This window comes from Trachypithecus francoisi, unplaced genomic scaffold, assembly GCF_009764315.1.
Source record: "Trachypithecus francoisi isolate TF-2019V2 unplaced genomic scaffold, Tfra_2.0 Lachesis_group12, whole genome shotgun sequence".
Classification (NCBI taxonomy): Eukaryota; Metazoa; Chordata; class Mammalia; order Primates; family Cercopithecidae; genus Trachypithecus; species Trachypithecus francoisi.
Window position 1 is genome coordinate 100,453,766 of NW_022681457.1, and position 13,567 is coordinate 100,467,332.

At 46.5% G+C, this 13,567-nt stretch overlaps 2 protein-coding genes across 7 annotated transcripts in view; one reads left to right on the plus strand and one right to left on the minus strand.

Moving 5' to 3' along the window:
• Positions 1-7,093, minus strand: part of NIPAL3 (NIPA like domain containing 3) — a 59,056-nt gene extending 51,963 nt beyond the window's left edge. For 2 of the 3 annotated variants that reach the window (XM_033227816.1, XM_033227818.1), the window contains exons 1-2: positions 4,664-4,795; positions 761-1,109 (exon numbers count right to left, since the gene is read on the minus strand). In XM_033227816.1, coding sequence (XP_033083707.1) covers positions 761-853 — 93 coding nt within the window. In that variant the 5' untranslated portion in view covers positions 854-1,109; positions 4,664-4,795. Of the gene's footprint in view, positions 1-760; positions 1,110-4,663; positions 4,796-6,805 lie in introns of those variants that run through there. The other variant, XM_033227817.1, reaches the window with a different exon arrangement.
• The window catches only part of STPG1 (sperm tail PG-rich repeat containing 1), a 59,214-nt gene continuing 52,445 nt past the window's right edge, over positions 6,799-13,567 (plus strand). For 3 of the 4 annotated variants that reach the window (XM_033227820.1, XM_033227823.1, XM_033227821.1), the window contains exons 1-2: positions 6,815-6,906; positions 10,302-10,420. In XM_033227820.1, the coding sequence (XP_033083711.1) occupies positions 10,326-10,420 (95 nt within the window). In that variant the 5' untranslated portion in view covers positions 6,815-6,906; positions 10,302-10,325. Of the gene's footprint in view, positions 6,907-10,301; positions 10,421-13,567 lie in introns of all 4 variants that reach the window. The other variant, XM_033227822.1, reaches the window with a different exon arrangement.

A 13,567-nucleotide genomic window follows, 5' to 3' on the forward strand; every position in this document is an offset into this window, starting at 1 on the left:
TTGAGTAGTTAGGACTTCAGGCGCATGCCACCACACCTGGCTAATTTTCAATTTTTCTGTACAGATGGGGTCTCACTATGTTGCCCAGGCTGGTTTCAAACTTCTGGCCTCAAGAGATCCTCCCACCTTGGCCTCCCAACGTACTGGAATTACAGGCATGAGCCACCATAACTGGTCCACAGTAGGTGATTTTTTAAAAAATAAAATCTACTAAGGGGGAATGCATTCCTTTTATTCCATACCTTTTATGGTGTATCTCTGCCTCCCTATTTTTACGTATTTTAATGAGCATCTCTTTTTTTTTTTTTTTTTTTTTTTTTGAGATGGAGTCTCGCCCTGTTGCCAGGCTGGATTACAATGGCACCATCTCAGCTCACTGCAACCTCCACCTTCAGGGTTCAAGCAATTCTCCTGCCTCAGCCTCCAGAGTAGCTGGGACTACAGGCGGGTGCCACCATGCCCAGCTAATCTTCGTGTTTTTAGTAGAGATGGGGTTTCACCATGCTGGCCAGAATGGTCTCGATCTCTTGACCTCGTGACCCACCCACCTCCCAAAGTGCTAGGATTACAGGCGAGAGCTGCCGCTCCCGGCCCATCTCTTTTCTTTTGATTACACATTCCCTTGTCTGTGTGAAGGGCCTGCCTGTTTCTGCCAGTGACAGGCATACAGACCCCATGTATATCTGTTAGCCAATGCAGAGCACTGTGTAACTTTCTTATTAGGAAAATACAAATTCCCAAACCCCAAAAAAGCCCTTGCCTTGTAGGAGAAGGAAGTCTCGCTCAGGGCGCTGGCGCTACTTGTGGGAGGCAGCTGCTGCAGCTGCAGGGCTGCGCTGTGGGCTCCGTCCATGGTGGTCTAGTGGTGCATCCCGCCGGGCCTGGCTCAGGAGGTGGAGCTGCTGCTAGGCGGGGTCCAGGCCAGATGCCATCTCTCCTCGTGGTGTTCACCTCCCTCCAGCAGCCATCACTTCCTCATGCCAAAAGAATGCTTCAAGGCTCTTTTGGCTGATTTACAGCCTTCTCCTCAGCTTCACTCCGAGAAGTGCCAGTCTCCGTGGCTCTCCCAGCAGACAGAGAGGGGCGTGTTTTCCAGTTCTTGCGGTGCTCTAGGGTGGTGGAGAGGAACATTAAAAATGCATGGACAAGGAAACACTGAGCCCAGCTTTGTTACCTGAGAATACCATTCAGATAAAACATAACCGGCCATGACAAGTGAGTCCATTAAAAAAATTCTTCAAAAGTCAATTCTAGCTGTTAAAAACAAGTTCTATCATGCCTTTGTCCTCCCCTTAATACAAACCTGACTCATCTATCTCAAAAGCTTTCTCTCTGGCTCTTAAATGTCCCCTTTCCTCCTCCACTCTGCTTCCTTCCTCCTATCGCACCCAACTTAAATCCTCCCTTTTTCCATAGCTCTTGAGCACAATAAGTAGAATACTAACTTCTCCAGTTCTAAAAAAAAAAAAAAAAAAAAAAAAAAAAAAAAAAAAATTCTGCTACCACAAAAAGGGAACATTTAAGTTTCAACTTGGGAAGAAAAGAATCAGAAGAAAAGCTACCTCCATGGAAGACAGAAGAACTGGCCTACTACCGAGGGTCAGCCTGACACAGGTGAGGAAACACTGGTCTTGGAGGTGGAAACCCTGTGTGACCAGGTAACTTTGCCTCTCAGAGATTCAGTTGCCTCCTCTGTAAAGCGGGGGTAATAACATGGCCTCAAATAAACCCAGCAATGATGACAATCCCTGCTAATTTCATTGGACTTATATTTTCAGTGCTTCCCAAACTGTTCCCTTTTTTGGAGACAGAATCTCACTCTGTCATCTAGGCTGGAGTGCAGTGGCACAAACATAGCCTCCACTTGCTGGGCTCAAGAGATCCTCCCTCAGCCTCCCAAGTAGCTGGGACCTCAGACGTGTGCCACAAGGCCTGGCTAATTTTTTTTTGTAGAGACAGGGTTTTGCTTGAACTCTTGGGCTCAAGCAATCCACTTGCCTCAGCCCCTCAAAGTGCTGGGATTACAGGTGTGTGCCACTTCTCAAACTTTTCTACCAAACAGAGAAGAGAAAGTATACTCCTAGTGTCCTAGGAGGCATGGCCAAAATCCTACTTAAAAGTGTTAGCGGTGAAACTCCGTCTCTACTAAAGATACAAAAAAAAAACTAGCCGGGCGCGGTTGCGGGCGCCTGTAGTCCCAGCTACTCGGGAGGCTGAGGCAGGAGAATGGCGTAAACCCGGGAGGCGGAGCTTGCAGTGAGCTGAGATCCGGCCACTGCACTCCAGTCCGGGCGACAGAGCGAGACTCCGCCTCAAAAAAAAAAAAAAAAAGTGTTAGGGGTTTCTTTGAGGACTTTTTATACATTTTTAAAAAATGTATTCTACTGCATAGTCTATATTTATTTTAATAGAAAAATGTTTTAAATTGCTTTTGATGTGCCATGTGCTACCCGTTTTACTTTTGCCAGGTCATTTAACTTTTCAGCCAGTTTCTCCAGCTGTGAAATATAGATAATAATGTTCCCTCCCCACATGGCAGTCTTGAGAATTTGATGAAATTATACATGTAAAATGCAGGCATAGCAAATGGTCCATGAATGTGAGCTGCTGTTAGGATTAGTTTTATTCTCCCATGTTTAATTATTTATTTTGCCCACTCTTTTCTCGCTCATGCATTCATCCAACAAATATTTACTGAGGGCTCACCGTGAGCTAAACAATTTCTGCCACTCCCTGAGGCTTCAGAGAGCTGCCTCCTGTGTATCCTGTAGCTGCCAGTTCCTTCTGCTATCCGGCCCTAGGTTCAGGAATTCTGGTTCATGGTGTGAATAGCACATACATATGTGATGAGGCGAACACCATGTCCAGCACTAGGAAACAACAGCTGCAGGTTTTGCACAGGGACAGCTACAGAAACCATTTGGCTTGGTTTCACTGTCAAAGGGCCTCAGGATGAAATCATTGCTACTACCTGCAGACGAGGTTATGTATCCAGTATACAGACATGAGATGTAAGCATGCACCGTGTAACTTTATCAGGTAATTCACACCCCATAGCTAGACCTCCCAGCCTGTAAAACCCTATGAATATGTGTTTGCAATCTTGTGGAAAGCATAACTATTCACTATACTTTCATGTACATGTGAAAAGCATTATTGCGTTAAATGTCTGTAACAATGTTTTAGCATTTGTAATAACCATAAGAGCCTTAAGAGTGGCTCAGGGCTCTTTCTACCCCTGAGAGGCCCCGAGAAGCATTCGACCATGAAGCAGTCATGAAATTGAGGAGCACACACTCCAGTGAGGTGTCTGCGGCATACCCTGTTCAGTTGCTCCCAGCTGAGATCTAGCCCAGAGCCTGACAGTGACTTGTATACATACCAACCGACTCACTAAATGCAGGCCAGTTAAGCACCACGTGCGCTGTGGCCCCTTCACAGTCAAGAATGCCTTTCTAAGTCCTAATCAACCGCAACTCCAGAGCTCCAACAAGCAGATATACTCAGCCTCACCTACAGGAGGTCAGAGAAAGCCAATAGCCCTTAGCGACATGTCAGTCAAGGGAGTGGTGGGAACCCAGGCCTCTTAACATCCTTTAGACTAGTTAGTTTGCCCAAGTGCTTTTCTGGTTTTGCTTTTGTTTGTGGTGGTTGGCATTGATGTGGTTTAATTTTTTCTTCTAAAAAGCAGCTTCCCTCTCTGCCTCAGGAACTCCCAGGCCTCTGAGGCATTGCCTGCAAAGATAGAAGGCTCTCCCTCAGCTGGGTGGGAGTCCGGACTGAAAGCCTGGAGGAACCCTTTGCAAGCTGTACTCCCTTATAAGACACATACTCTTTGCCTGGTGACTCTCTTTCCCTGATTTTGAAGCATTTCTCCAGGACCTACATATGACCCAGAGGCAAGCAGTCACCTCTGCATTGTCAGCCACCCCACAATTAGAGCACGTGGTCACTGACCCAAGAAAGGAATGATAATTCACTAGGTGCTCTGCTTCCATTCCCACCCCGTTTATCTCGTTGACGGATTTCACCAATCCCACCGAGCACGTTTTACAGACGAGAAAGCTGTGGCTCATGGCCGCTTAGGATAGCGTCAGTATTCGAATCTGCCTCTTTCCGAACAAATCAATAAAACACACTCTTTCCCACCACCTGACGATCTGGCTTCTGGAGGTGAGCGCCAGTTCCCTGCCAACCTTCCCGTTCCTGGACTTTGGCTCACGAGAAGGTTACATTCTTCTGTCCCCTCCCATTGAGTTGGAAACTCTACAACTCGAGGAGACAGCACCTCTGTTCCAGAAGCGGGCTTAGACCAAGAACGCCTCCCCTCATCCCACCTGCTAACTCCACCATCTGCTGCCGCCAGGAAGTCCGAGCCGTTCGGCACGAAGAGGAGAAATTCTGGCAAAGTTACTCCATGTTACTTCCTGCTTTGATAGAACCTGGCATCACCTTTAGTAAGGTAGCCCATGCCCCTGTTCTTCTTAGCCTCGATACAAAACTGCAAAAAACATTCTGAGGCAACGGGACCCAGGTTGGCGAGGCTGGTGACAGCAACAAGGACGGGTATGTATACTAGGGGACATTAGGTGACTTCGCTCTTTCCAGAAAAAACGAAGGTTAAATTCAATTCCCCTTCCTCCCAGTGTTAATCACTACTCACCGGCGGCGTCTCCTCTAAGGCCCACCTATCAAAACCTTCTGAGAAATGACTTGGACTCCGTGCAACCCGGAGGCACAGCCTCCTTCATCCCTTCCCAATTCAGAGCTGCCAAGATGTTGCAGTGTTTTGCTTTCAGAGGTCGCGATTTGATTTGCCAGGCTGCCTGCCAGTCAGAAGTTGGCAGCCATTTCGCGCAGGCGAGTGGCTACGAGGACGGAGGGGGGGGGGGTGGGCGGGACAGCCCCCGGCAATTGGCTGCGCCGCAAAGCTTGCTTGAAGGATAGGGGAGCAACCTGGGTCTAGAGTTTGGCGCTCACCTGGAGCGGGGACCCCCTAGCGGCCACAGGAAGAATGTTGCGGCGACTCCCCTGCCCCCTCTCCCGCAGTCCTAGAGAGCTCAGGTGATTGCTCGCCTCCACCTGCCCGGCAGGCGGGCCTGGTTTTAGCAGCCTACCAGGTGTCCTCCCTTCTTACCCCCATAGCCACCTTCTGGGCTTTGCTCCTGCTGTTCCCCTACCCGACGCTCTCATCAACTATTCAAATCTGAAACGTCCTTGAAGACCCAGCGCTCCCCAAAGCCCTCGCGAGACTTGGGGCCAAACATATCTCTACTTTCCTGCCCTCCTGGAACACCTGTTGGATACCAAGTCTCCCAGCAATACTGAAGGTCCTGAACCGAGCCTAGCGCTTGGTTGTTTCTATAATATACATAATTATCACAGCCATGATAATTAACATGCGCATGGAGTTTTACAGATGACAAGCTTCTCATCGCTCACACGTTGTCATATACACGCATTTGCTTTCAGATCGTCACAGCCATGAGTGAGACATGAAGCCCGTTTACATACGAAGAAATGTCATTTGGGCCTAGACATCAAAAATGAGAAAGAGGCAGTTCTGGTCTCAGATCGCGGGGCAGAGAAAGCTCCCTGGGAACACGAAAGAGGAACAAGCTGGTGCATTGTAGAAACTGCCCGAAGGCCAGCAGGGCTGTTGAGAGAGTTTTCTGGGGGCGTGGTTGGGGCTGCGATCTGAGGAACGGGCCAGGGACAGTTTATAAATAATATATTTGGGGCCCGGCGCAGTGGCTCATGCCTGTAATCTCAGAACTCTGGGAGGCCGGGAGGATCACTTAATCCCAAGAGTTTGAGACCAGCCTGGACAACATAGTGGGAACCCATCTCCACACAAAAAAAATAAAAATTAGCCAGGCCTGGCGGCGAGCGCCTGTGGTCCCAGCTACTCAGGAGGTTGAGGCGGGAGGATCGCTTGAACCCGGGAGGCGGAGGTTGCAGCAAGTCGAAATCGCGCCACTGCACTCCAGCCTGGGCAACAGAGCAAGACCCCGTCAAACAAAAACAAAAACAAAAAAACTCGGATTTCACCCTAAATTTAAAGGGGAGCCATTGGAGGACTTTAAGCAGGGGAGTGACAAGGTCGCTGTGATCACCCTGCCCTGAAGCATGTGAAGAGGGTCTCCTGGAATACCAAATGGCTGCCCTTGTATAGTCGCCCATGTCAATCTATTTTTTTTTTTTTTTTTTTTGTGCTGTTAGAAACAGGGCTTGGGGCCGCGTGTGGTTTCTCATGCCTGTAATCCCAACACTTTAGAAGGCCGAGGCGGGTGGATCACCTGAGGTCAGCAGTTTGAGACCAGCTGGCCAACATGGTGAAACCCTGTCTCTACTAAAAATACAAAAAAATCAGCCTGGCGTGGTGGCGAGAGCCAGTAATCCCAGTTACTCAGGAGGCTGAGGCAAGAGCATCGCTTGAACCTGGAGGGCGGAGGTTGCAGTGAGCCAAGATTGCGCCACTGCACTCCAGCCTGGGCGATAAAGCGAGACTCTGTCTCAAAAAAAAAAGAAACAGGGTTTGGATGAATGTTAATTCTCTTAGGTATATTCCCTGAAGCAGGATTTTTGAGTGAGCAAAATTCTAAGGCTTTTGGTTTATCACAAGATTTTTGAGGCATGGCCTAGATAAATCTCTTATTAGTTCCCCACCCCGCCACCGGTCCGGATGTAATTAACCTAAACCCTAAAATTCGGCCGGCTTCTCTGCGGACTTTGAAACGCCTCTAATGATTGGTCAATAACTTTTCACGTTAAAGAAACAGAGGATGCCATTGGCTAGAGTTACCTCCGGGACGGCGGAAGGTGGACTTGCGAATGTTAGGCCTGTGGTTGCCATAGCGACCGGGAGGTTGGGCTGGCCAGATTCAGCCGCCGGGACCGGACCAGGTAGGAGGCAGTTTCGGCGGGGGGACAGTTTCTTGAGGTCGTGGGGAAGAGGACACGGCGCACCATGTCCTCCGCGTGGGACGCCCACGGAGATCCCCCGGCCTCCGGGTTTTTGCGTAATTCCAGGGCCGAGCTAGGTGGAGCCCCGAGGGCGGGAAGAAGCCACCATGGTAGTTGCCCCCGCGTCGGGGCGTGTCCTCCGTGGTTCCACCCGAAAAGTGGTGACTGCTGGGGCTTGCCTGCTCCACCGACCTCCTGCGAGAGGCGTGGGCGTCCGACCCTTCTGGCTCAGCCTCCGCGAGTGCGCAAAAGTTGGGAGGCCTCAGTGCCTGGCAGTGGGTGGACGCCAAAGACAGGTCCGCCAAAGGTGGACCTATGAGTAGAGATCAGGTCTTCGGCGTCCACCCACTGCCAGGCACTGAAGCCTCCCAACTTTTGCGCACTCGCGGAGGCTGAGCCAGAAGGGTCGGACGCCCACGCCTCTCGCAGGAGATCGGTGGAGCAGGCAAGCCCCAGCTGTCACCACTTTTCGGGTGGAACCACCGAGGACACGCCCCGACGCAGGGGCAACTACCATGGTGGCTTCTTCCCGCCCTCGGGGCTCCACCTAGCTCGGCCCTGGAATTCCACAAGCACCCCCAGCTCAGGGGGGGTGTCCCCCAGCAAACGACTTCCCTGCTCTGGGCCTCGATTTACCCATCTGTAAAATAAAAGGGTGAGATTGGAACCTGGTGGTTACTAGCGCGCCGCTAAATTTCCTTCCAGCTCCCTGACACACTTTCTCAGCCAACGAAGACTATCGAATGGGTTATTTACCTGAGAGTGCTTTGAAAAAGTGTAAACTGCTTTCAAGATGCTTATAACTGAGTAGATAAAAATCCCTACGGTTGAAACTACTCGGCCGGGCGCGGTGGCTCAAGCCTGTAATCCCAGCACTTTGGGAGGCCGAGACGGGCGGATCACGAGGTCAGGAGATCGAGACCATCCTGGCTAACACGGTGAAACCCCGTCTCTACTAAAAATACAAAAACTAGCCGGGCGAGGTGGCGGGCGCCTGTAGTCCCAGCTACTCGGGAGGCTGAGGCAGGAGAATGGCGTAAACCCGGGAGGCGGAGCTTGCAGTGAGCTGAGATCTGGCCACTGCACTCCAGTCCGGGCGACAGAGCGAGACTCCGCCTCAAAAAAAAAAAAAAAAGAAACAGGACAGCCAAAAAAATTCCATCTAAAGTATACATAGTTTAGTACATGTTTGTATACCCTGTACAGTAACATGTATAATGTAAACTATGTGATAATACTTAGCATATATAACTGTTTTAAAAACATAAAAGATGATAAAATGAAACTGTGCCTATAGTTGTGACCATGTGAGCTGTCCTTATGGAATCTAACGCCTGCAGGAAAGATATTATGAGCACATCTATACACACAATTGCCAAAAAGGGTCTACTTCTAGTATTCATTCATTCATTCATTCCACAAATATTTATGGAGAAAATACTATTTTTAAAAAGTCTCATTACTATTATTATTATTTTTGTACAGACAGGACCTCACTATGTTGCCCAGGCTAGTCTTGAACTCCTGTCTCAAGCCATCCTTCCCCCTCAGCCTCTCAAAGTGCTGGGATTACAGGTGTGAGCCACCATGCCCAGCCAATGGAGCAAATACTATATGCCAGGAAATAGACTGAAGATTCAGAGATGAACTTTCTTTTGGGGAAGATCATAAATAAAGTAATAAACATACAATATAATGTTGGGTAGTGAAAAGTGCTTTGAAAAAGCAGAGTAAGGGGCTAGAGAGAGATTGGTTAGTGCTTCTTAGGAGAGGGTGGTCAGGGAAGTCATCCCTAAGAAGGTTTGAACAGAGAGTCTCGTGAATTTGGTGACAGGACCGCAGGATGATGCCCCGGTACGGTGAAGAAAGGAGCTCCCTGTGCAACACGGAGGTATATGGCAAAAGCCAAGGAAGTCCCATGTGGAGAAGAAGATTAGTCTTTAGGTGGCGAGGCATGACAACTGCCTTCAAATTCTTACAGACTAGTCATATAGAACAGTGGCTTTCAAACAGTTTGACTGTGACTCATGGTAAATGCATTTTATATTGTGATCCAATGCGCACACATGCGTATGACAAACTAAAACTTCACAAAAGACTACAGACTCTGACTTGCATTTTGAAAATCACCAATGTGGAAGAGAAATGAGACTTATTTTGAGTTGATTCCAAGGGTGGGAATCAGGACAGGTAGAAAAAAAAAACAGAGAATCAGCTTTGATTCAGGAAGGAACTTTCTAGCAATTAGAACTGCCCAACAGTGAACTTCCCCCAGGAGTTTTTAAACTGTGTTCTGATGAAACCTAGCATTCTGTGAATATTCAAGAGAGTCAAATATTTGCCCCCCACCCAGCCATCCCTTATTTGCTTCATATTTTGAAAACTGTATATAATATTCTAACTTCAGAAACCCAACCAGGTCAGGCACTGTGGCTCACTGTAATCCCAGTGCTTTGGGAAGCTGAGGTGAGAAGATCGCTCAAGGCTAGGATTTCGAGACCAGCCTGGGCAGCATAGTGAGAAATTGTCTCTAAGAAAAATTTTAAAACTAGCCAGGTGTGGTGGCAGGTGTCTGTAGTCTTCCAGCTACTCTGGAGGCTGCGGTGGGAGGATCACTTGAGCCCAGGAGTTTGAGGTTGCAGTTAGCTATGATTGCATCACTGCACTCTAGCAACTGGATGACACAGCAAGATCCTATTTCTAAAAATAATAACAGCAAACCAATCATACCCCCTTGGGTACTAAATGTCAAAATTTAGCAAGTTAATATTTAGTGTGTGCTGCCTGAGAGATTATTAGAGGTTAAGGAGTGAGTAGAAATCAGACTTCCTGAGTTCAAAGCCTGATTCCACCTTTCTTCTAATGTGGCCTTGGGTAAGTCACTTAATCCCCCCCAAACTTCAGTTTTCTCATCTGTGAAAAATGGGGATTATACCTCACTGGATTGTTGTAAAAATTGCACGAGGTATTCCATAGAAGACATTTAGGACTGTACAGGCTCAATAAATGATAGCTATTATTTTAAGTTGTTAATTTGATATCCCTGTGCATATATTAAAACCCTACATTAATACAAGCCTGCTGCAGGACAGGCAGTATTAACCACTTCATATGGATCAGTCTGAGAGGAAGGTACTGTTATCACTCCCAGTTTATGGAGGAGGAAATGGGCTCAGAAGGTTAAGTGACTCATCCAGAATCAGAGCTAAGTGGCAGAGCATAATCTTGAACTCAGGACTGGATATTCTGGACTGCTGCACTGGCCCCCACCTAGGAATTGCTTAAACATATGTTGTTGATTCAGAAGGTGGTATATCTTCACTGCTCTTTCTTAGATTCTAGGCCCATGCCATCCTGTCATGAACAGTTATACAAGCAAGTGGACCAGTGAGGCACATTTGGGCAGTGCTCTGCTCACATCTGGCCTGCACCTGCTCTCATCCTGCCTTCACAGGTATGCAGTGAGAAGACTGGAATAGTGTAGTCTTTTGGTGGTAGGATTGGGGATTGTTTTTTATTTGTCTGTTTGTTTGTTTTGAGATGGAGTCTCACTCTGTTGCCCAGGCTGGAGTGCGGTGGTGCAGTGTTGGCTCACTGTGACCTTCACCTCCTGGGTTCAAGCGATTCTCCTGCCTCAGCCTCCTGAGTAGCTGGGACTACAGGCGCACGCCACCATGTCTGGCTAATTTTTGTATTTTTGGTAGACACGGGGTTTCACCATGTTAGCCAGGATGGTCTCAATCTCCTGACCTCATGATCCACCCGCCTCGGCCTCCCAAAGTGCTGGCATTACAGGTGTGAGCTGCCGCGCCCAGCCATGGATTGGGGATTGTTTAAAATTTTTTTGTAGCTTATCATATTTTCTTAAATGTTGACAGTGTACATACATTATTATTACAGTAGTCCTCCTTTATTCAAGGGGTATATGTTCCAAGACTACCAGTAGATGCCAGTGAAACAATGGATAATACCCAAACTGATTACTGTCAATCAGACTCTTTCCGTTCATATCTTCCACTCACAAATTTAGTGCTCTTTCCATCTTGAGTAAGCACTTATCATGCTCTGTGGCTACTTACAGTCTGAGGTGAAGCACCAAAACTAGCACCAATTTTTTTCCCCTTTGAAATTTCATGGATAAAAGTTTTGTTTTTACTGTAGATCTTAGCAGCCTCAGAATACAGTTTTTTCTTGCCTTATTAAGTCAAGAACTTTCACCTTTTCACTTAAAGGAGGCACTTTACAGCTTCTCTTTGACATGTCCAAAGTGCTGGCGTCAGTACTCTTGTGCTTTGGGGCCGTTATTAAGTGAAGTAAGAGTTACTTGAACACAAGCACTGAGACAACGTGTCAGTGGATCTGACAATCGTGTTGGCTACTAAGTGACTAATGGTGGAGTAGCAAATACAGCTTGAATGTGCTGGACAAGGATGATTCACATCCCAGGTGGGGCGGAGTCAGACGATATGAGATTTCATCACATGCCTCAGAATGGTGCATAATTTAAAGCTGATGAATTATTTATTTCTGGAATTTTCCATTTAGTATTTTCAAACCACAATTGACCATGGGTAACTGAAACTGGAAATTGAAGCTACAGACAAGGTGGACTACTGTATAACAGGAAGCTTACTATTTTTCTAATCACTCATAATTCAGGAACACTAATGCATTTTTTAATAACAGCTTTATTAAAGCTAGGGCAGTAGATGGTTCTTACTAAAATGGTATAGCATTGAGGAGTGGTAAATGAATAGTGGCTGCTTTGGTTATTTTTGGAGACAGGGTCTCACTTTGTCACCCAAGCTGAAGAGCAGTGGCACGAACATAGCTCACTGCAGCCTTGACCTCCTGGGCTCAAGTGATCCTCCTGCCCCAGCCCCTAAGGTAGCTGGGACTACAGGCGCATGCCACCATGCCTGGTTAATTTTTATATTTTTTGTGGAGACAGAGTTTCACCATGTTGCCCAGGCTGGTCATGAGCTCAAGCTATCCCCCAACCTCGGCCTCCCAAAGTGCTGGGATTACAGGAGTGACCCACCGCACCCAGCCCTAGGGGCTGCTTTTATAGACACTAAAAGACCTTGTTAAGCTGGATTGGTGATTGTACTTTGATCATTATCGATTTGTTTCTGTTGTTTTGAATCTCTTAATTTCTTGAAGAATGTTGTCAATAATTCTATTAAATATCAAATTTTTGGTATAGATTGTCCACCAAAAAATGTTGAGAATTGCTGCTGTGAGGATTTCAGAATAAAGTAAGGAAAAATACTGTGGGGAAAAGGACTACTAGAGCATCAAATCATTTATTCAATCCTTTACTCATTAGTATATATAAATGGTATAAGTTCCTTAGGGAAAAAAATGGGCAAAATGAAACCCAAGTCTGCTAATGAAAAATAATTGCTATGGAAATTACATTGTGCCTTTGCTATTAACAACTAAAAAGTAGTTAAATATGTTAAACAACTCACAATGGACAACAGGCAGTTATAATAATCCCTGAAGGAAGAAAAACAAGGTGAGTCCTACAATTGCCCCCATTTAGTACTGGGGTCAGTTTTTAGGTCATATTGTAGGAAATCCAGATGAATGCTAGATTTCTGAGTTGAGAAGATAAAAATAAGAATTCAGAGAGGCCAAAGAGGCTAGAATTTATAGGGAGAACCCTAAAGGAAGGAGCTGCACCAAAAATGTTCAGAAACCTGAAAGAGAGGTCTCCTTACGTTTTTGGCTGAGCAGTAATCTGCACATGCATGAGAAGAAACTAAGATTGGGGAAGTACCCACCAAAAGACCATAGGCTGAACAATTTCTGGGGCTTAAACAGATCTGGGAATATTTCATGTTACCATAAACCAGAATGGAGAGACATGGTATTAGATAGGAATTGGGTAGAGTTCACAGAAAGGTTATGCCTTAGTAGTGGGGATAAATTATTCCCAGAGTAAAAGCTGCTCTGGACTTGCCGTAACACAGTTTGAAAGCTTGAAAGGGTCAGATGGATCTGCAAGTTACTGAAAAGTGTTCCACATCCTTTACAGGAATATATAAAAACCCAGCACTCAGCAATGTAAAATTCAAAATGTCCAATATCTAATGCAAAATTACCAGACATGAAAAGATACAGGAAATTATGACTCATATCTGAGAGGAAAATCAACCATAGGAACAGACTTAAAAATGACAGATTATATAATTAGTATAAAGAAACCTTAAAGCAGCTATTATGAATTTTACAAATATGCCCAAGGATGTAAAAGAAACTGAACACAATAAGGCTAGAAATGGAAGACATAGAAAAAGAGCCCAAATGTAACCTCTAGAAAGAAAAAATACAATATTTGAAATAAGAATACAATAGATGGGATTTGCAGCTGAGTAGAGACTTCAGAAGATCAGTGAACTTGGCTGGGCATGGTGGCTCATGCTTGTAATCCCAGCACTTTGGGAGGCTGAGGCAGGTAGATCACAAGCTCAGGAGTTCAAGACCAACCTGGCCAAGATGGTGAAACCCTGTCTCTGCTAAAAATACAAAAATTAGCCAGGCATGGTGGCAGGCACTTGTACCCAGATACTCGGGAGGCTGACACAGAGAAGTG